The sequence below is a fragment of the Heteronotia binoei genome, chromosome 7 (genome assembly GCF_032191835.1).
Source record: "Heteronotia binoei isolate CCM8104 ecotype False Entrance Well chromosome 7, APGP_CSIRO_Hbin_v1, whole genome shotgun sequence".
In the NCBI taxonomy this organism is placed as follows: domain Eukaryota; kingdom Metazoa; phylum Chordata; class Lepidosauria; order Squamata; family Gekkonidae; genus Heteronotia; species Heteronotia binoei.
Genome location: NC_083229.1, coordinates 101,873,085 through 101,896,235, shown reverse-complemented (window position 1 = coordinate 101,896,235; position 23,151 = coordinate 101,873,085). Strand labels below are relative to the sequence as shown.

Here is a 23,151-nt window from a genome sequence, read left to right as displayed (position 1 = left end):
AAAAGAGGAGGTTTCGCAGTGACCATAAGGGCTGGACTACTGCGACAACCAATAGAAAGTTCATTGGTGGCACCTAATTGGGTGCTTGCTCTTGACCAATGGACTTGCCTGGATCCTGGATGCCTGAGTGAACTTTCAGGTTGAAATGGACCAGGGGGAGGCTCCAAAATGACAGTTGGGGAGAAGAATAGAAAGATTACTTGGGTGGGGAGATGCTTGGACTATTGGACTTATCTAAAAGGGTGACAATAGAGAGTCAAATTATGGCCTAGGTAACACCCAGTTTGTACAAAGGAACTTGGCTCTGGCTGAAGATGGTCTTCCTCTTCTTCTGTCTTCTTCTGGGCACCAGTCTTTGTCTTGAGTTCCGTCAAACAAAGAAAGTGGCGGTTGGACGATTAACCACTCCTGGGGTGGGTAGGTTGCTTGCAGGCATAGGTGACATCTGGTGTGTACGTGAGCTGTCCGCTTCGCTGGAATGTAGTCAAGCTTGGTAGGAAGATGGCTGCGTGTGGTGTTAGCCCTCCACAGTGGATTCCATGGTCAGAACTTCAAAACCATTCACCTGGATAGCTCCTGGTGGTGCAGCTTCTTCCGCTCCATGGCTGGGATGGACGTCATACGGAACGACGGGAAACCATCCGTTCTTCTGGTAGGCACTCTTGTACCGGTTTAGAGTGCCTTTGTAGCGTTGTGGCTGCTTGTATTGCATAAGTCCCTTTTGCCCCTGGATAGGTTTACCCACACTCTCTGGCCAGACGTTTGCGAGTCACTTCTCCAGGTGCTCTGGCAACCAAGCTGGTAATTACGATGTTCGGTAAGGGGTTTTTTCCTCACATGCAGTTGTATTCAATAAAACTATGGGCCTATTTTCCCACAATCTGATATGTGTTGTTCTTCCTCCTTGCACTCGCTCCCACACTCATCCTTGGATCTCCATTAATTTCTCTATTTTCAGAAAAACCAAGAGGGCCAATCCAGACGTTCATGGATTTCCCCTAAAGTATCCTTTGCACACTGCTCTATACACCGTCTTCCCATCAGGAGTCTTTCTGTGAGCAGACAGCAGTGCTTGCAAGATGACTATCTGCACTTAAACATATGCTTAAAGGACTGGTTATACTGACTCCTTAATATTAAATACTGCTTATAATATGGAATGACTATTTTACATGGCAGGAATTGGTCTGCAGCTCAGAGTTCTAATGCACACATGGAATTCTAGAGCAACTGAACTTTTCCATTTATTATATGCTAATGAAGTCACCACTTTCACCAAAATGACATGGAGGAGCCTTTCAGTTGAAGATCTCCACTTGCATATTGGATTTTTTACACATAGAATGAAAGAAGTGAAAATGAATCTCTTTTTGTACTTTGAATTAAATGAATTATGTTGCAATCCTATGCAGAAATCCATTTCAGTGGGTTTAGGGTAAAACTGCATAAGGTTGCATGGTTAGTATACTAATTTAGACATCATGTGTACTTAGATAACCAGTCAATACTTGATATCCATCTCAGTGGTTTTTGTCATGCTAAATGAGAAAACTACACACTTGAAAATAACACTATGTTTACTAGTTTAAGCTTTCTCTCCAAAACTATGATAACATCCCAGATGTTCTAATTATGATTGTTTTTTCAGCATTTAACATTTTGCCTCTTTCCTGTTGCCTGAAATTATAAGTTTATTTATGTTCACATTTCAGCTGAAGAAACACAACTTTTAATTGTTAGCAGATGTAATATCAAAGTATGCTGATTATGTAAATGAAGGCAGGGTGTGTATTGTCATAATCCTAGCAGCTATATCACGACTTGTCTATGTACTACTAATTTACTTGTTTGTTTGTTCCATTTCATCCTTTGTTGATGGTGTTCTGGAGCAACACTTTGAAATATTTTTAGAATTGAAGCTAAATTACAAAGCTGCAACACTTTTAACCCATATGACCCTAGGTTCCTTTCCCCTGACACCATTTCACTATGCACATTTTATAGCTGAAAGATCAACTGTAAATAAAGTTTTAGAACAAAATACTTATATCTTTCTCAGGAACAAGTTACCAATAAAGCTGCATAATAAAACAGATAATACCTTCTAGCTATGGTTAAGGATTATCCTGTTAATCAATTTCAACATGAAAAATTTTATAACTGAATTATTTTTCACATCGATTCCTCCCCCCAGAAAAGTTTTAATTTCACATAAATGTATCAGAAAAAATAATTGTGCACAGTATAAATGCACTAGTTCTGTTTTGCTCTATTATTTCAAAATGCAGTTAAAGAGATTCAAATAATAAAAGGACATTCTAATTCACATAATGGCACATATCACCTGTCTCTTTGTCAATGACACATTTAAAAGCATCTTTTTATTAGAAACATAAGTCAATACACTCAAGGGGCTGCAATAACTACCTTAGGCAATTTGTATTATCATTTACCTCTTTATGTTCTGACTCTAAGTAACATTATTATGAATGGCATGAAAATGGCAACCTGTCACAATTGATTTTTTAAGCCTCTCTGATATTTTTTTTCTTTTTTGATATAAAGTATTTTCCTACAAAATAATGGTCTGGAGGCAATCTCAAGTTTCAACTCATGAGAACATCTTAACAGCCTTTAGAAAGATGACTGCCTATTAAAAGCTATCTGCAGTGTTTTGAATGGAAACCCCCATAAATATAGAAGCTCTGAAGGTTTAGTTTCTCTTTAACTAAAAGACCCTATTAGTAATTAAATAATGGTAACAGAATTTCAAACACAGAGAAGACTATATATTCTTCCTCTCATATTCCAGATCGTTTCTGAGAACATCATGAAAGTCTAAAGGAAGAATAAATGTTAAGGTTGTTTCTTCATTGATGATGCCTGGGCCCAGGTTCAACTTGTTGCCTCGGTCAATTGCTTCCTCCCTCTCTATGCAAAACAGGCTTTCTGGGTTTTAGAACCTTGAATCAAATTCTTAATTTGCTGTGACATCCCAATGCATGTTCCTGAGCAAAGTGGAACTGTTTCCTCCCCACCAACCAGGGACCCTTTGTGTGTGTGTGGGGGGGGGGGGGTGGAGGTGAGGGAAGGAGGCAGCATGCAAGCATTCCATCAAGTTGAGTTTGTGTTTATCATGAACACGTTTCTCTGTGATGTGCAAATGCAGATTAACAACGTTAAATAATGCTTCACTGGACTAATCTGGTAGACAGCACAGCATAAATTTTCGAAATATTATAGAAAAGTATTCCAAGCTGTTGGACTAAACATGGCTTAACTGAATAAAAATAATGGCATTAGAATTACAGGAATTTTATTATAACCTACTTCAAGACATTTTTGACCTGTATTTCATGGAAGCAATTTCAAAAACGAAAATTCTAAAATAAATGTCTAAAACTCTTTTTACTAGGAGACAGATAATGACTCTCTGCACACTACAACTACCATAATTCTACATACCAGTTTAAGAATTTAAAGGCTTCCAAAATTCACCACACCCATATCAAGGAGCAATTAGTTTTATAGACTCAACAGTGTATATAGTTTAATCTTCTCATATATGTAATCAGTTTGGGGATCAAATGATATGACAAATGGTCAAGAGACCTGAATTGCCCTTGGAATGCATGCTTGCAAAGTATCTCCCTCTTACATAATTCCCCACTTTTCTTCCTCAAAGTCCTTCCTGAGACTCTGAGAGTACAGGGTTCTGTCACTATCCCAAAAACTCCTCTTAGATGTTTTAAACAACTAACATACACTATTCAAATTACCAACACAGACAAGCTAGTATACACTGGTATACAAAGGTACATTTTCTAAGAAATAAAGCAAAGAGACTGGATGAATTATTACCTTGCACTCTTAATATCCCCCCCACAACCACAGGAATGCTGGGCTTAATGCTTTTCTCCACTCATTGTGTCTTTGCAACTTCCCTTTCATTCAATGTGCCTTTTCCAAACAAACTGTTTTGTCTTTCCCTCCCAGTTGTGTGGATCTCTAAGGCTCAATCCTAACTTTGTGGTGTGTCCCTCTAAAAGCTTATGAACGTTCTGTAGCCTTACCTGACATCTTGCACCACCACCTGCCCATGGCTGCAGATATTAACACTTATCCATCTTCCCTTTTCTAACAGTAGACCCAAAATATTTCTGCCTTCTTGATAATTGTCACAGTAAAAGTGTGTTTCCTTCCTGAATGCAACATACAGCGTTTTCATGTACCTTTGTGTGTTTTCAGCTAACCCTTATTCCCAACAACTCCCACCACAGAACAGCAGCCTTTACTTCAGAAATTGAATCCCACAAATAAATCTATCCACTATCAGTCATGAGGCTCCTAGACCTCTCCAATATTTCTTTTCCATCTGTCAGCCTCTACACTTCTCAACCACTCCTAAACCTCACAGTCTCAACTTTGGTTCCTGAATATTTCCTTCTCTTGATGTGGAGCTGGAAGCAGTATGCCTAGAGTATTCAACACATTGCTAACATACTTTCTTTGCAGTGATTCTAGGGAAACTCAAAAATCCTGAGTTTGATTAATTAAGCTAACATATAATTATTTGTATCTTATCTACTACTGGCACCTTAGATGCTCCTTATTTTATTTATTTATTTACGTTATATTTATATCCCACCTATTCTATGCAGACTCAAGGCGGCTAACAACATAAAACTTAGAACTCCAGTTCCAACTTGTGAAAAGCTACAGTCATAAATGATGAGTCTTTGCTAGATTTCGCAGCATGCTGGAAGTATATGTTCCAAACTCCCAACCCAGCTTTATGTACTGCCCAAAATAACTATGAGTAACAAAAGTAATTAAATATTTGACAAATAAAGTACATCTTGCCTATAACACTCTCGCTTAAAGAAGATGTATTGGAAATAGTGTGTGCCTCACAGCTGAAAAGCAAACTGATCTAATATACTTATGAAACCTATGTAGCAGAGATGAAGCAGTATGCAAAATTTAAAACAAACTACATTCAGTAGACAGAATGGCAGGGCATAAAGCAAGACAATCAATAATATACATTTTGAATCATTTGAGAATGTTTAGATGACAATATTTGATCCTAACTCACTCTCTAATCTATAAATTAGATATCTTTGAAAGGTGCTTAAAATTTTACACACATTTTAAGACCAACATTCTTTCCATTCAAACCAGTTTAGCTTACCTTATTCTTTGGATTGGATGTGTTCATTACACTTCGAGTCTCTTTCCCCGTGTAAATGACAACGCCAATTACTGTTCCTGCAATTAATAAATCAAAGTCAGAACTTCAGCGAAAAATCTGTCAAATGGACAGTAATTGAAAAATATAAAAGACAGAAAATGAATACAGAAGTATTTTAGTCGCTGCAAAAATGCAACCTTTTATTTTAGCATATTTGACATATAGACTTAACACAATCAAATACTGCAAATTAGTTTACATACTGTCCTTTCACACAATTCACCAATGATTTGTCCTTTGACACATGGCATATCTGGTACAAGCAGGTTTTGCTTGTAGCAAAATTAAAGGGAATGTCACTTTAAATGGTTTTTGCAAGGCACACCGCCACAGCCTCAAATGGTGCACTGCTGGGCAGCCTGATTCAATAGCGCTCACAAGTCATTTCAGCAATCCCTGGAAACCCGGGGGGGGGGGGGGAGAGTGCAAGTGATTGCTGAAGTGACTTGCATTTATTTCAGCCTAACAGCTGACAGGCACACCAATCCTGCTGTTAGGCAGAAATGCATGCAAGCCATTTCAGCGATTCCTCTCCCTTCCCACCATGAGCCCCATGAACCTCTGAAAAACCATGAGGTGGCTTATGGGAGGGTTGTGGATACGGATGGGCATGAACCTCAGTTCTTGGACCATGACTTGGTTATTTTAGTGACTAATTTAGGGTTGTGAGGAGGTTCCTGCCCATCCCTACCTTTCTTTACATAGTTTAGAAATATATGAAATATTGGGCTATTAGGAATGTGTTGATATGAAACCTGCCTTATACGATGAGGTATGCTGGTCTCAGTAAAGATCAAATAAAGGGTCAAGTTAAGTCAAGGAGGTGTTTAAGAAATCATGTGGGGGAACACCTTAAATCTTTCCATTCTGTTTGCTGCTGTTCTGACAATTTCATGGAAAGAAAGGATGGCAAAATCAATATTACTGAAGATCAGTAGTATTAATAATGCAAATGTACAATGAATTCAGTGTACAGTAGATAAATTTCACTTTCCCGATTGTCCATTAGAGTATTTTTTACTTCAGAACAGTTTTGTTCTTGTGAAAGGGGACTTTACTGCTTAATAAGAAAGGCCCAAATAAATGATAGCGCAAATTTCATTTAATTAACAATATAGAGTTGATTAGTTTATTATGAGACTAAGGTTTTTGGGAAATATTCATGATCAACTCAACAAACTGGAACAGAGAGACAGTCAGGATAAGACAGAGTTCATGTGCAAAACTTAAAGGTACCTTGCTAAATATTGATCTTCACTCATTATCACCCTCTGAAGTACAGTATGCACTGTTTCTTACCTGAAGCAACAACAGTGCTTGCCCATAATGTATTTTCTATGCTTAGGCTTTCATGAACAGCTGGATCACTGTCTTCCTGTTAAAAACAGGAACACCTGGTTAAATACGTTTTAGCAATAAAAATAAATAAATCTTGCACATACAGAAGCGTGAATTTAAAAAAATAAAAACCACTAAATAGATAAGGTTTTAGTGGGATGACACAGAATATCAATAGCAGGGGGCTCCTACTTTTGAAGGCAGCAGGCACCTTTGGAATTCTGACATGGGGTGGTGGGCGAAATCACAAGATGACTGCAACAGGAAACAGAGCCAACCACAAAATATCAGGGAGTGCATAGAGCATAACTCTAACTGTAACTCTTAAACATATCAGGCAGAAGCTCTGCTTAAAAGGAGGCCTTTTAAAATGAGCATACTGTTGAAAAATATTTGCTTGCTTTAAAAAGGTAAAGGTAGTCTCCTATGCAAGCACCAATCGTTTCCAACTCTGCGGTGATGTAGCATCACGACATTTTCACAACAGACTTTTTACGGGGTGGTTTACCATTGCCTTCTCCAGTTATCCACTTGCTTGTTTACACACAGCTTATCTTCAGTCACAACATGAACATCCTTGCACTGTGGTGGGAGCTGCTGCCAAATCAATGATTTTTGAATTTGAAGAACTGCAGATTTATACCCCGCCCTTCTCTCTGAATCAGAGACTCAGAGCGGCTTACAATCTCCTATATCTTCTCCCCCCACAACAGACACCCTGTGAGGTGGTGGGGCTGAGAGGGTTCTCACAGCAGCTGCCCTTTCAAGGACAACTCCTGCAATAGCTATGGCTAACCGAAGGCCATTCCAGCAGCTGGAAGTGGAGGAGTGTGGAATCAAACCAGATAAGAGTCTGCCCACTTAACCACTACACCAAACTGGCCCTCTTTTTGCACAGGCAATCACATCTCCAATGGCCAAACAGAAGCCCTTCTGAGCAAAGGCCCCACTAGACTCTGCCTACTTGCTGAATACACTTGGCAGGCAACAGAAAGATGGTAGCGAACACCATGACACCACAGTGCAGATCCCTAATCTATAGCATATTAAACAAAACAGAGGCTTAGGCCCCCTAGAGGTTTTCCATGGGTTGAAGGATCTGAGTTCAAGAAACACAACTTGCTCATCTTCCTTCTCCTGAAATGCTTCCAAAAATGAAACAGGATTTCGAGGGCATTTCAGGTTGTTGCAGGAGAAGGAAGGTGAGAAAGTTGCACCCCGTATGTGCAAATCCCTGTGCCCCTTGAAAACCTCTGGGAGAGCTAAACCACAGTATATTTTTATTAACCTAGCTAAAATTATGACAAGAATGAAGAAATACTTTTAACTAAATTATTTTAGCCAAATACCTTTGAAAAAGGATTGTAGAGAGACTGATCTAAAGTCCAGTCAAACCAATTTAATTCTGTGATTTCAGTCAGATTTACTTCATTGGGACTAAACTGCCTTAAGCCAAAACACATTGGCTTATCTGACTGGTAATCAAGCTGAAACTATTCATGCTTATGACTATCAGATTGTCACAATGGACTGTCCAATCCATACAGAAAAGGAAAGCTAAGGAAACATTTAAATAGAATTGTTGAAGCCAGTATTGGAAGTCAAAGATTTCACATTTTTTCTGAAGTCACAGCCACCCAAATCTCTATTAGTGCATCATAAATCATCATAAAGGGGGGAACGGGACCTGTGTCTTGGAGACTGCCTGGAAAACAGGAAGGATTTATGTTATGAAGAGCCATTACAACTAGGCTCAAACTTCGGTAAGAAATAAAAATGTCTTTTGCTTGGATCTAAAGCTCAACTACTCCCCCCCCCCTCCACATCAAGTCTCAGCCAGATTGTGGAGGATTTTCAAGGCAACAGACATCCAGACGTGGTTTGCCATTGCCTGCCTTTGCATAGTAACCCTGCCGCGCCTTTTAGGACCAATCCTGCCTAGTTTCTGAGATCTGATGAGATCAGATTAGCATGAGGTATCCAGTTCAAGGCTCTACTACAATGGTGGCAGGTATTTCCAACATCCAGTGTCTGCACACTTCAAAGTATTCTCTAGCTATTCTATGAGTTCTACCCAAAAACTGGTTAAAGACTTGATTCTGCTCTCAACGTTTGCATGGCATTTGGGGGAAAGTAGGATTGTCATTTTGGAACATGTTTGGCTTGCATCTAAAAAATCTCATTCCCTGTAGGCCAGGGACTTATCTTTGCCCATGTTGCTGCTATATAAACTAGTAAGCCTGCATATCTAATAATCATCATATGGCAGTGGGTGTAGTATAACCAGGAGATCTGAAGATTGTCTGGCAGGCTGAAACTCTAGCTCTTTTTGTGGTGAGCTAAGTTTTTTGGGGGGCTGAGAAAACTGACTGATCCAAGGTCACACAGCTGGCTTCATATAGAGGAGTGGGGAATCAAACCCAGTTCTCCAGATTAGAGTCACGCATTCAACCACAACCACCACTACTACAAACTGGCTCTCTACCTGCAAATCTAATCCTAGACTAAAGACAACATAGTTCTAACAACTAAGGTTGCCAAAGTCCTTTTGAAAACCCTTTTAACATGCATAATGGTGTGATAAAGAGAAGTTTGATCCAAGTATAGGACCCTAACTGATCACTTTCTTTCATGTAAACACTTTATGAAACACATTTTTACATAGTTGAATATTTTTACCTGTAATTCACATTAAAAGCAGTTTTCTCTTACTTACATATTTGATACAATAACTACTTACCCGTGTAAAGGTACCTTCAAAGCTGTGAATATCCATTTGTGGCTTCTGAGCATAAACATATGCACTGATTGAAAAAAGATCCTAGAAAAGATAATTTTAAAGTTACCAATGTATTTTATGCTACAAATACATTAATCAATAAGTGCATTAATCAATAAGTGCATGATTCTTTCTAGTATATGTCCATGTGGCACTCAACTGAGCCCCATTTCTCACCTCTCTACCTCAGACATGCATACAAAACACAGCATGTCAATATAAAATGAAAAACTCAAGTTCCACCCAGAACATATGCAATCTTGCCCATGGTATAAAAAGAGATTATGTTCTGTTTACTTTCACATGTGCTAAAAGCCATACTTTTATTCTAAATGAAGAACTCTCCAGTAAAGATTATTATTTTTAAAGTATACAACAGAAAGTTTCAATGGGTGTTTTCGCACTCACCTTCAGCCGGCGCCGCGACCCTCTTGACGACGGAGGATCTGTGCTGATTTCCCACACGAAGCGCTGGAGCAACCAGAAGAGCCGCCAATTTCCGGCGCGAAGCCCGCTCAAACGTAAATCGCCAGGAAGCAGGAAAACGCTTGAGCGGGCTTCGCGCCGGAAATTGGCGGCTCTTCTGGTTGCTCCAGCGCTTCGTGTGGGAAATCAGCACAGATCCTCCGTCGTCAAGAGGGTCGCGGCGCCGGCTGAAGGTGAGTGCGAAAACACCCAATACAATGCTGGGACCTATCAAACCATCTTGTTGGTGTTTTTACTTCCACAAAAAATATGAATTCTAACTCTGATAATGCTGAAAAACAGAAAATGATAACCTGAAATGATCACTGATATAAACTCTTGTGAGATTTTAATGACTCTATGTACAAAATACATGTCAGGTATAAAAGAGTGCACATGTCTTTTCCCTTCAAGTTATTTGCATGTATTTGTTACTCCAGTCTCTGTATTCAAACACAAAATGTTAGGATACTGACTCATAGTCTTCTATCATCACCTGATTCCTCTCAGTTGGTGCAATCGATGGAACTCTCTTTAATAATATAATAATAATAAACTTTTATTTATACCCCGCCCTCCCCGCCTAGGCAGGCTCAGGGCGGCTAACAGGACATGGTAAACCATGATACAGATAAATAACAGATAATATAATTAATAATTTAGACAATAAAACCAATAAAACATTATGACATTATAATACAATCGAATGGTGTATAAGATGGCTCGGTATTACTGATCTTATCAGGAGTTCTGTCTTAAAAAGTTAGCTGGAAGAGGGCAGTTTTGCAGGCCCTACGGAACTGGTTAAGATCCCGTAGGGCCCGCACTTCTTCCAGCAATTGATTCCACCATTGGGGGGCCTTTGTAGAGAACGCCTGTTCTCTGGTAGCTTTTAATCTAGTTTCTTTTGGCCCAGGGATTTCAAGAAGATTTTTTGAGCTTGATCGCAGTGCCCTCTGGGGAACATATGGAGAGAGGCGGTCCCTAAGGTAGGCAGGTCCTCGACCATATAGGGCTTTAAAGGTAATGACCAGCACCTTGTAACGAACCTGGTAAACAATTGGCAGCCAGTGCAATTCCTGCAGCCCAGATTGCACATGTTCCCACCGAGGCAGTCCCAGTAGCAGCCTGGCTGCTGCATTTTGCACTAGCTGCAGTTTCCGGGTTCGGTACAGGGGCAGCCCCATGTAGAGGGCATTACAGTAGTCCAACCTCGAGGTGACCGTTGCATGGATCACTGTTGCCAGATTGCCACACTCCAGGAAGAAGGCCAGCTGCCTCGCCCGTCTAAGGTGAAAAAAGGCGAACTTGGCAGTAGCTGCTATCTGGGCCTCCATTGTCAAGGGAGGCTCCAGTAGAACTCCCAAGCTCTTAACTCTGTGCACTGCTACCAGTTGCACCCCGTCAAAAACTGGGAGAGAGACCCCATTCCCTAAACCGCCGCAACCCAGGCAAAGGACCTCTGTCTTCGCTGGATTCAGTTTCAGCCCACTCAGCTTAATCCAGTCTGCCACAGCTTGCAACGCTCGGTCCAGATTTTCCGGGGCATTGCCAGTCTGGTCACCCATCAATAGATAGAGCTGGGTGTCATCAGCGTACTGATGGCAACCCAGTCCATGTCTCCGGGCAATCTGGGCAAGGGGGCACATAAAGATGTTGAATAGCATCGGAGAGAGAACTGCTCCCTGCTGCACCCCACAATTGAGTGAGTACCTCTGGGACAGCTCTCCTCCAATTGCCACCCTTTGTCCCCGACCCTCAAGGAAAGAGGAAAGCCACTGTATGGCTGACCCCTGAATCCCTGCGTTGGCATGGATTTTAGCTATCTTATGAGTAAATTTTATTTTACTATCATCCTGTTGGTGGATACTCAGAGCTGTCATTTCAATAATATCCATAGTCCATAATGCCCCTGTATAAATCGACTGTGCAGTCTCATTTGGAATACTGTGTGCAATTCTGGTCACCGCACCTCAAAAAGAATATTACAGCATTGGAAAAAGTGCAGAAAAGGGCAACTAGAATGATTACAGGTTTGGAACACTTTCCCTATGAAGAAACGTTAAAACGCTTGGGGTTCTTTAGCTTGGAGAAACGTTGACTGCAGTGTGACACGATAGAGGTTTACAAGATTATGCATGGGATGGAGAAGGTAGAGAAAGAAGTACTTTTCTCCCTTTCTCACAATACAAGAACTCGTGGGCATTCAATGAAATTTCTGAGCAGTCGGGTTAGAATGGATAAAAGGAGGTACTTCTTCACCCAAAGAGTGATTAACATGTGGAATTCACTGCCACAGGAGGTGGTGGTGGCTTAAGCATAGCCAGCTTCAAGAGGGGGTTAGATAAAAATATGGAGCAGAGGTCCATCAGTGGCTATTAGCCACAGAGTGTGTGTGTGTGTGTGTGTATATATATATATATATATATGTGTGTGTGTGTGTGTGTGTGTGTATGTATGTATGTGTGTGTGTGTGTGTATAAATTTTTGGCCACTGTGTGATACAGTGTTGGACTGGATGGGCCATTGGCCTGATCCAACATGGCTTCTCTTATGTTCTTATGTCCTTTGATCTTTCTAATTTGGGAAATGGACTTTCAAAAGTTTTTTTTCATTTTATGGAACAACATACAGTAGTCATTATATCATAAACTCTAACTATAGTCAAATGTGCTGATACTGTTGAGTATTTTGCATATTACTTTATTTATTGATTATTGAATATTTCACTTTTAGGTTTAACATAGATGCAAACTAGCAGGTATATCCAACATTCTCATCACCACATTGGCAAACAATACAGAAAGCTGGCTCCCTCATGTGGCTATATGCCCACCCCAGTCATAGGAATTTATATACTGTTCCAGTCCAGCCAAGGATAATCTGCACATGAAAAAGGTTACTACAAAAACATGTAACAGTTCTGCTTGATGCTGTTTGTGTTTTAGGAACTCAGATTCAATGAATCATACATTTGTCAGAAGGCATATGACATTCTGAAGTGCTTGTAGAGCATGTTTTGCAGAATGAATCTCTCAGGGTAGGTGAACCTTCCCTTCATAGATTATCTGTAAACAGGGAAAGCTCCACAAGTATAATAATGATGTTTGCATTAGAGCAGGGGTGTCCAACTCATTTGTTATGAGGGCCAGATCTGACATAAATGAGACTTTGTTCAGCCGGGTCATGTCAGGTTGGGCTGAACCATGTCAGGTAGGCCACGTGCGTACCTATTTAAGATTAGGTAGCAACAGGGCTTTTTTTAAAGCAGGAATGCACAGGAATGCAGTTCCGGCTGGTTATGTGTCAGGAGGTGTGGCTTAATATGCAAATGAGTTCCTGCTGAGCTTTTACTACAAAAAAGCCCTGTGTGGAACAATGGTGATGTCAGGGGGTGTGCTCATGTAAAGTGAGTTCCTGCTGGGCTTTTTCTACAAAAGAAGTCCTGGGTAGCAGAGATGTAAATTTTATAAAGAATGCAGACAAACACAAATATATCTATATATCTATATATACACTGAAAAATTAAAACATGCTTAAAATGTTACCACTCATTGGTCTTAAAGATGCTTTCTTTGTATTTCTCCCATGGGATCCAGGAGAAATGTCCTTCTTTCCCTAGAGACCAGGAGGGAGAGGAGCCTCAGCCAATAGAAGGAATAGAGGCTTGGCTCAGTAGCTCTGCTGTGTGATTGAGAGAGCCTGGGAAAGCAAACTCTCCCTCCCCCCTTTCTCCCCAAGGGAGGAGCCTCAGCCAATGGAGAAAATAGAGATTTTGCTCTCTTGCTCCTGTGCAATTGAGCAAGCCTTGCAAAGCAAACTGTGATGAAGAAGGAAGCAAGATATAGGGAGAAGGAAGTAGATGACAGCCAGTTGCTCAAGGGCCTGATAGGATCCCTCTAGGGGCCTGATTCAGCCCCCGAGGCCACATGTTTGACACCCCTGCATTAGAGAATTATTAGCCATAAAAACTAAATACTGATTAACATACACATCTTTGATCAAGTGCAACAGTCAACTACTTCCATTAGCATTCAGACATTATGATAAGAAAATTTCATTGTAAACAATGTAGTTATTCCACCAGCACAATATGTGGAACAATGGAATTGTACTGCAGAAAGCCCTAGCAGGAATCCTCCGTCATGTTGGGCTCTTGAGCACTTTTGGAAGTTTGAGAACAGGGAGGGGGCACCACCACAAAATGGCTGCCACAAGATGCTGGACCCAATCATAAAATGTTAGCAGATTGCATGCCAAGCTTTCTCCTATGATAAAGGCAGCTCTTTCTGAACAGGAGCTCCCACAGACCCCTCTTGTTCTAACAAGGTGGAAGAAGTCAGCAGTGGTTCTTTGGTTTGGGAAAGAAACAAATGGGCACTAGAATGACAATTGGCAACTGCCTTACTGCAACTGTGCTACAGTGTACCTATAGTCTTAATCTGAGCACTTGAAGAATAGTGTTTGCAAAAAAAAAAAAGGCTTGACAGCACTGCTCTTACAACATACCTAACTGTGTAATGGTTACTGGATTTATGCACCAATGCACATATCCAGACCTCCTGCTGTTTATGTATTGTTAAAATTGTGTCTTAAGACATCTCCTACTGCCCTCGTCTAAAAATCATCCCCCTTAATTACTGTATTTTACCACAATGCAGATTCCATTAGTTATGACAACCAAAGCATAGAGTATCATCAGACATTAACTAGGACATTTCTTCTGTTTTTCCTTCCACGATATAATCAAGATTCCAAAACCCTGGCCGCCCAACCTTAGTGCTTTCACTTCTGTCCTGTAACACATCAATGAAAGAGTCTGCCATCCTATACATCTTTGAACTTTTATTGAAACAAATTAAATGTGGATTAGATACATATGCTTTTGATACAAAAAAGGATGATAAGAGGAGATGGATGATGAATTATTAGGTGCACTTGTGCTGATAAGCAGAAGTGGAATCTCACTTTGGTGGAGTCTGATATAACTATGCTCACACACTTATTCCCTGTAAGCAAATGATGGCAGCTCACCATCTTCAGTGATGGACATTGCAGGAATGGAAGATTTTTCTCACTTATCATGAATCTTCCTGCTCAGAGGTCCTGGGGTGAAGCACTCTCAACTTGTGGGAAGAAGCTCCTCCCTAGAGGCAGGTAGGGTCACTAAACATTGCAATTCCTGGAGAGCAGCTTCTCTCCCAGGCACCAAGATGGTCCCAAAGCAGTACCTCCCCAAAACAGACAGCCAATTAAAACTACCCAAAGCAATATAACCACACACAGCACAGGGTGAAGAACTCTAAGAGAGGCTCACCAGGTCAGGAAAAATCCCATATGGAAGCAAAGAAGCCTTTAGGATCATGACAACAGACCTGCTACAGCTCAAGAGCTATCCAAAAAAAAGAGAATTCTGTCCTTTGGTGGGAATAGACTGCCTAACTCCAGGACCACTGAGAAGGAAGATTGACAGTAAGTGAGATAAAATCTTCTGTTCTAAAGTTATTCAGGGTGAGGCAGTATTAGCTTCTGGAACATAACTAGCAGTGTGCCGCAGGGAGGAAAAGAATCTCAGCTCCTTATCCTGAGAGGGTGTCCTGTAGGGCCCGTCTTCCAAAAGCAACTTCTGCTAAGGCTTTTTTCTCAATCCTGTAATGCTTGGTGAAGGAGTGAACCAACCTCCAGCTGGCAGCCTTACAAACTACGTCAAGCAACAGGAAAGACCAGTCAGCTGCCAAGGTTGCCACCACTCTGAGAGAAGGGAAATACAATCCCCTGGATTTATACTCCAGAATAAGGGAAATACAATCCCCTGGATTTATACTCCAGAATAATACAACCTTGAACCTATCTGCTAATGGTGGAAGTAAAAACCTTATGACTTAGGGAATATTTCCTGAAGGGAAAAAGTTATCAGTTTCACAAAAAGACTTAGATCTGTCCAGGTAGAAACATAGAACCCTCTTAATGTCTAAACAGAGCCACTCCTTTTGCTGAGGATGTTTAGGATTGGGTCTTAGAGCCAGTTTGGTATGGTAGTATGGACGCTAATCTTGTAAACTGTTCTGAAACTCCAAGTGAAATATGGGATATAAACCCAACTCTTTTTTGTGAGCTCTTTGAGAGGGCAGGTGGCAATAGGCTCAGAGCCTGGGAGAAAGCTTTGAGGACTTTATTCAGGTTCCAGGAGGGGAACTGGTAAGTCTGAATGGGAATCAGAAATGTGTCCCTAAGAAACCTTCTATGATGGTGAAGAGAGTAACTTCACCCTTTCTTAGCACCCCTTTTCACAGAGATGGCCACCACCTGCCTTTTCAGAGTGCTAGTACATAGACTCTTATCCAAACCTCCCTGCAAAAAAAGAAAGGAGATCTCCCACCTTGGCTGAGAATGGTTCTAACCCTTAATTAGAGCACCATAATTGGAAAACCTGCCAGGTATTATTATATACCCTATTAGTAGAGACCTTTCTAGAGGCTATAAGAAAATCAATGACAATATCGAGATACTTATTTCCTTAAATTGTGGCTGCTCGACTTCCAGGCCGTCTGACTTAGAAACCTGGCTGTGGGTGAACAAGGGACCTCTGAAGAAGGTCCTTCCTGCTTGGAAGGCACCAAGGTTCCATGGAGGACAGTCTCAGCAGATCTTGAAACCATGACTTCCATGGCTAGAATAGAGTTACTAGAACTACTTCTGCTCTGAAGTCTATGATTCTCTGGATAACTCTTTAAAATTAGTTGCGGGGGAGAAAGGCATACAGTAGTTGATCTGGCCAGCTGCAACTTAGTGCATCTACCCCTATGGCTTGGGGACACCTTGCACTTGAGAGGAATCATGGAACTTGGTGGCTGTGTTACATGGCGATGAGGTCCACCACTTTGCCGAATTTGTGACAGATCTGCTGGAAGGTTCCCCTGCTCAGCATCCATTCAGATTGGTTCACAGATCTCCAACTGAACCAGTTCAAGGGTGTTGGTCTTCCCTGCCACATGGACAGCCTTGAGCCACTGCATATGATTCTCTGCCTTCATATGTGTACAGTTTGGTGAGAGCCAGTTTAGTGTAGTGGTTAAGTGGTGTAGTGGTTAAGTGTGCGGACTCTTATCTGGGAGAACCATGTTTGATTCCCCACTCTTCCACTTGCACCTGCTAACATGGCCTTGGGTCAGCCATAGCTCTGGCAGCTGCTGTGAGAGCCCTCTCCAGCCCCACCCACCTCACAGGGTGTCTGCTGTGGGGGAGGAAGGTAAAGGAGATTGTGAGCCGATCTGAGACTCTTCGGAGTAGAGGGTTGGATATAAATCCAATATCTTCTTCTTCTATATGGATTTCATTCCCCACCCCACCACCCCCAGTTAATGTAGGACTTGGCGGTCATGTTGTCCATGTGGACAATGACATCCTGCCCGGCTAGGAGATCCTGATTGTCCTGAAGTCCAGGAAACTGAGGTATCAAATAGACTCTTCCTGGGACCAGGTCTCTTGTTCCACAGGAGAGCGCCCTTCCCCCAACAGCTGAAGCTGGCATCCAAAGTCATTACTAGTCTCTTAGGTTCCAGAAACCTGGGTGGTATCTACCACTGCAGCTCCTAAATCAGCGTTTCTAGAAGCTTCTAGCTGGAATAAGGATAAGAACAGCCATTAAGAAATACAGAGTTTATTGAGACAGGGTACCATCCACAGGTCCCATCATCAGTGATGCACAGAGTACCTCAATACTTGATAGGAAGAAGGCCATCACTGACCTTTATTAGTTTTATTAGCATAACTTTATTAGTTTTCCCAGTAACAGATGGGAGCTGGGGACAAGGCAGAGTGGAGAGCAGGTGGGGAACACCTTTCACCTCAGCTGAGAGAAATGGAGGTCAGAGAAGAAACAGAAAGAAGCTGGTCTGTTTCTGTACAATCAAACATTTTACAGATACCATCAAACAAATTACAAACACTGTTTTGATCCATTTCTGCTTCCACTAAATAAATGCCTTAATGAGTCTTCTAAGTAGTGCTGCAATGCTATGGGGAAACAGCACTATATATTCTGCTAATAGTACTCTGGATCCAACCCACTGTATGCAAGGGTAGAGAGCAAAAATATCTAATATTATAAGCCAGTAGTTCTACTTATCAAGATGTTTCCATTTAATCTTAAAGGAATGGAGCGCTAATGATACTTTCTACTTCATTATTTATACCTGCTCATACAACTATTTTATTCATATTTTAAAAGAGCAATCAGATTTCAACATCTTCTATTACAAATCAACTGTTTTTATGTTAAATCACCAGCCATTTATTGTAAGCTTTTACACAACTCATATTGACTGCATTCTTGTTCTTCCAAGTTAGTTTTCATCAGCCTCTTGAGAAATAATTCATATGAAACTAATACACATGTGGTGTCCTATATCTTCATCATTCACTTCTTCTCAATCTGTTATCACCTACAATTTAGATAATCCAGGCTATTATGTGCTTTATTGTGCAAAGAAAAATAAGAGTCTCAGTACAGCAGAAAGCTAATACCACACACATACTCGTAATACAATAAAAACTATTAATGAAGTAAGCCAAGCAAGAAAGTTTTCTTGCTTTAAAGAATACCTTGCTTTGCAGAAATTGCTACGATGCAAGAAAATAAGCCAAACTTCTTCACTTCAAATAGCAAAAACAGATCAAAACAATTTTAAAATATTTTCTCTCAAAATGGAACACATTTACAGCATAAGTACTACATCAAAATTTCCCCTTAGAGCAAGAAAAGAAGAATTCATGTCTCAAAGAAAAGGAGGTATCAAAAACACTGGTGACAAACTTCAAAATTATTGCAAATTAAATTATATTCCAAATAACCCCATTATTGAATACTTGTCCTGTATTGATTATTTACCACAATGCCATTTATTCTGAAACTGATTTAAGATTATAATGTTTATATTTTTATTACTAAGGACTGTACTGCATTGGCACCTATATTCATAAAAGAGCTTAGATTTGAACATACCCCTTATTTACATCCAAGCATTTTGTAAAATTGGACCCAACTGTTTTCAAGAATCATGAAACTACTAAATGATGGAACAATAATGACAATGTTTTCTTCTATAGTTCACAATAATAATTTAGAAATCACTCTGAAGTTATCAATAATGCAGGAAAACCTCCTCTATTAGGTCAAGGGCAACATTTGTTCACCTTACTTAAAGATCATTAAAATACATCCTTAATCATAACATGCAGTTCATTACAAATAAAATTGCCTCTGGTTCAATAAAACTAATTAAATGTAAATGGTATTGTTTACTGCTGTATGGATCTTTTGATATAAATCAGCAAGTCACCATTTATTGAAAATTACAGTGACCTCTCTGCTGCTAATAAATTTACTTGATCACTTAAGACAGGGAGAAATGCCTCGGAATATGCAGAGTGCTGAAAAAATCAAAATATGACCACGAATCCAAGAAACCTAACCTGTGTGTTACAGTTCTTACAGCTCAGCCATCATTAAATGACTTACTGAAATTAAAATTCTCTGATCACATTAAGTAGTATGGGAAGACACCAAAATCTGTTGTGATCATCTTTGACGGTGCCATCTGTTCTTTAAGAAAGCTCTAAAGGTTTGCCAGTTTGTCTATTCTTGTGGATACGGTTACTGACCTACACTGATGATAGAACTGACAGCCCATGATAGCATAAGGTAGACTCCTTTACACATCACATTACTGTAGAAATCAAAATGAGCAACTGCTATGGACAATGTAGGTCCACAGAAGTACAAAATTGCTTAGTCTGCCAACCCTCTTTCTTTTCTCTCTTTGTAAGACATAATCTATTTTAAGAACAATGGAAAAATTTTAATCCACTTTTAAGCTAGTGTTGAGATCATTCTTTACAATTCAACTCTTGTCTATTTTGCCATAACTTCTCCTCACCTCCTTCATACTATTTCTTTCAGGGCAACCAAGTTTTGTTCAGTTCTGATTTAATTTATTATTAATCTCACATGTTGTTCTAAGACTGAATTCTCATTAGTGGCGTTAAAAGTAAGATTCAACAGGGCTGAGCCCTTCTGCAAATTAAGCTTACTGCCAACACTGAGGAGTCAAGACTGCCCAGTCACTATGCTCTCTGACCTAGAAAACTTGGTAACTAGGTCTCAGACATCAGTTGCTCTCTGGTGAGGGAAAAGTAATATACCCATGCTCAGAATCATTTGCTATTAATTCTGCAACAATATTTTGGGTAGTTCTCCAAAGGTGGAGAGCAGCTACTTGGTTGGTCAAACAGTAGACAGGCCCCTTGAATGCTCAAATTACTTTTGGCTGTTACCTCTTTGATTTCTGCCTCAGAGGACAAATTAAACATGCTGCAGGCTTCAGTCAATACTCTATCTTATTGATACACGGAAATAAAAAGTAAAGGATGCCATACAAATAAAAACGAGAATAATAAAAACACTAGATTCTGACACTTGAAGATATAAATCATAATGTTTTGGCTGTTAGTTCTTTGGTCTAGATTATCAATCATAGTTTAAAACGTTCATTAAACTGCAGCTCAAAATGTAAACCTAAAACAGTTAATTCACCTTTACAGTGCTACAAATTCCCTGTAGTCTGAACCCCTTCTTTTCTAGAAAAGCTAGTGATAGAGATTTAGCCATAGGAGATCTGAGAGACACAAAGGTGCACTGCTGTGGGAAAGAACTGCAGCAAGCGGCTAAAGCATGAAGAATCTCCTCGGCTATTTTAATAGCAGCCCAGCAGGTGGCATTCAAGAATTACAGTAAACACAGCAATCAAGCCATTCCATGGAAGTACAATTCATTTGCTTACATGTTAACTAGGGAATCCTATAAATTATCACAATTTGAGGAGAGGACTGTAAATGCTTGTGATAGTTACACATTGTTAGGATTTTGTGGGAAAACATTCTAGATAATAAGGTCTAGTGAAAATACAGACCCTGTGAATTTTTAATTAGCTTGGTAACCAAGAAATGCAGCTTTAATACTTTCCCTCTTAGTATACCAGAGTCATGATATATTACACAACAAAGTCACACACTGGTAGAAGAAACTGCACATCACTAGATAATCACAGAATATCTAGCAACGTGGAAGTCCTTTACCACTATTCCATTCTCCCAAAGTGACTGACTGACCACCTTCTAAGGGATACTGTATATACCTTTTTTTTTTGGGGGGGGGGGGGGGGGTTAGGCAACCATTTTAGAACTATATTGTCATGCCACTGGGCTTGCAAACAGGCTTCACACACATACAGCTGTGTTTTATGCAAACTGGCACCACCAAATGAATGTTGCAAACATGACTGCAACAATTTCTGCACTAACTGTAGAGTCAAAAGGTGTGTTTGTTCAAGGAACAAAAAAGTCCACTGACCCCCAAGGAGTATAGGAGTCAATGCACAGCCCTTAGAATTCAGCTACTATATTTTGTGTATATATTTATCTGTTATGCTTCTATACCACTTCTTTCCCAAAAGGAAAAAAAATAGCTAACAAAGAAACTGTATAAATCTGAACAAGTAGAAGAGGCCTTACTGTTTCTTACTTCCTTCTTGTAGTGCAAATAAGTCACTGATGGGCTGACAGACAGCATTTAGGCCAGGCTGGCAGATGGAAAAGGACTCAGTCAACAGCCTCCACTGCTTTTTCTGCTAACCAGCAAAATGGCTGGGCACTAATCTAAATCCAAGAGGGGGCAGAGTCAGGCAACAGCTGGCCCATGCAGGCTAATGGAAAAAGGCTTGACTCTTGTTCAGTCTCCTCCTCCTCTTCTGTATAAATTCCATTGCATATTGCATCAACAAACTTTTTTAAAAAAATTACTGATTACTTTTATATTAAAGGATTGCACTGGAAATTACTGTTCTTTTACTGCACTGTTCTTTTTAAAAAAAAAGCTGACCTTTAGTATAGGTATGAATTACTAACTTTGCTTCAGGAAACCCTAGTGAATAGGCAACATATTCCTCAGGTTTAGTGGCACCATTCTAAGTTTCAAAAATATATAAGAACTTATAAAGGAGTAAACACAGTGGTTTAGATTCCAAGGTAGAGATCTGGTAAGGGAAGCCATTTATGTCAAAAGACCATGACTTTCTCATTTTCACCCTCCCATTGTTGCCAAAGGGCCCAAGAGGGGATCTTCAGGAACAGCATTAAGGTCAAATTGTGGATCAGCAGTGAGAGGAAGAAACTGGCTAACATTATCCTCTCCCCCATTTCTGTTAATAGAAAGTAACTGTAGGATTCAAGTCATTTTATATTGCAAACTATCATGTAATATTCAAAGTACATTTTATCAAACTTTTGTCTGTTTGCTTTATCTTATAGTTCTTGCAACCCACTATTACAAAGGGAATAGAACAGTTCATAGATGGTTCTTTTGAAGAATTGCCTAGACAACAACATTCAGATTACCATGTAAGTAACAATGCTACAAGTTGTCTTCTGTTACACTGAAAGTGTCCAACTAAAGTTGGCCGCCAACATTTCTTTACTCATTCCCTCATTCATTACATGAAGAGCTCCTTCAAGGGTTCCTACAGCTTTCAACATGTATAACAGAATTTTAGACTTGTTCACCACTGAACAGTAATCCTCCCCTGCACTTCAAACACTACTTATGAACTTCCCTTCAGTTCCAAAAGTGGTGAACCCAGTAGGGGCAGTACTTGAGAAATAAACGCAAAATCTCTTAAATGCACATAGCAACCTGCTACGTTTTTCTGCCTCATCGCATGGTCAAGGCAATTTACAACCATACTTAAAACACACCCACTATTCATTAATACAATACACAGAAAACTACAGTTAGAAAATTAAAAACAGCAAATATCCAGTTTACATTTCTTTTTAAATAAGAGTATCAAACATATCAATATTAACTAGAGTTCCTGCTATGTTTCTTGAGATACAGTTTTTTAACACAAGTAAACTGAGATTAGCACACAAGGCCACAATATTTTCTGGATTGAAACCATCCTTTCTGTAACAGAGGATAAGTGTTATACAATGAAAGAGATGAAAATATGTAGTTTTAAAGCTTACCCCTAAAGCTGGCAACCTCTGTGTGCAGCTAACAGCAACTTTTAGTTTCCAGTCTGTTTCACCATCTAGCTGATCAGTTCGGATAAAACATGAACCTGAAAGTTGCGAAAAAACAAAACAGGACATGTTTTAAATTCCATTAATATGGAGACCAACATTAAGGCAAAGAAGCACTGTTTCTGAAATGTTTTCCAACATTTTAAACGTAGCAGAAAGGGAAAATGGGAAAAAT

At 40.0% G+C, this 23,151-nt stretch overlaps 1 protein-coding gene across 2 annotated transcripts in view; it reads right to left on the bottom strand.

Moving 5' to 3' along the window:
* The window catches only part of ATP9B (ATPase phospholipid transporting 9B (putative)), a 233,597-nt gene that overhangs the window by 116,709 nt on the left and 93,737 nt on the right, over positions 1–23,151 (bottom strand). For both annotated transcript variants that reach the window (XM_060244097.1, XM_060244098.1), the window contains exons 8-11: positions 22,920–23,014; positions 9,333–9,413; positions 6,554–6,629; positions 5,195–5,271 (exon numbers count right to left, since the gene is read on the bottom strand). In XM_060244097.1, the coding sequence (XP_060100080.1) occupies positions 5,195–5,271; positions 6,554–6,629; positions 9,333–9,413; positions 22,920–23,014 (329 nt within the window). The remainder of the gene's footprint in view (positions 1–5,194; positions 5,272–6,553; positions 6,630–9,332; positions 9,414–22,919; positions 23,015–23,151) is intronic.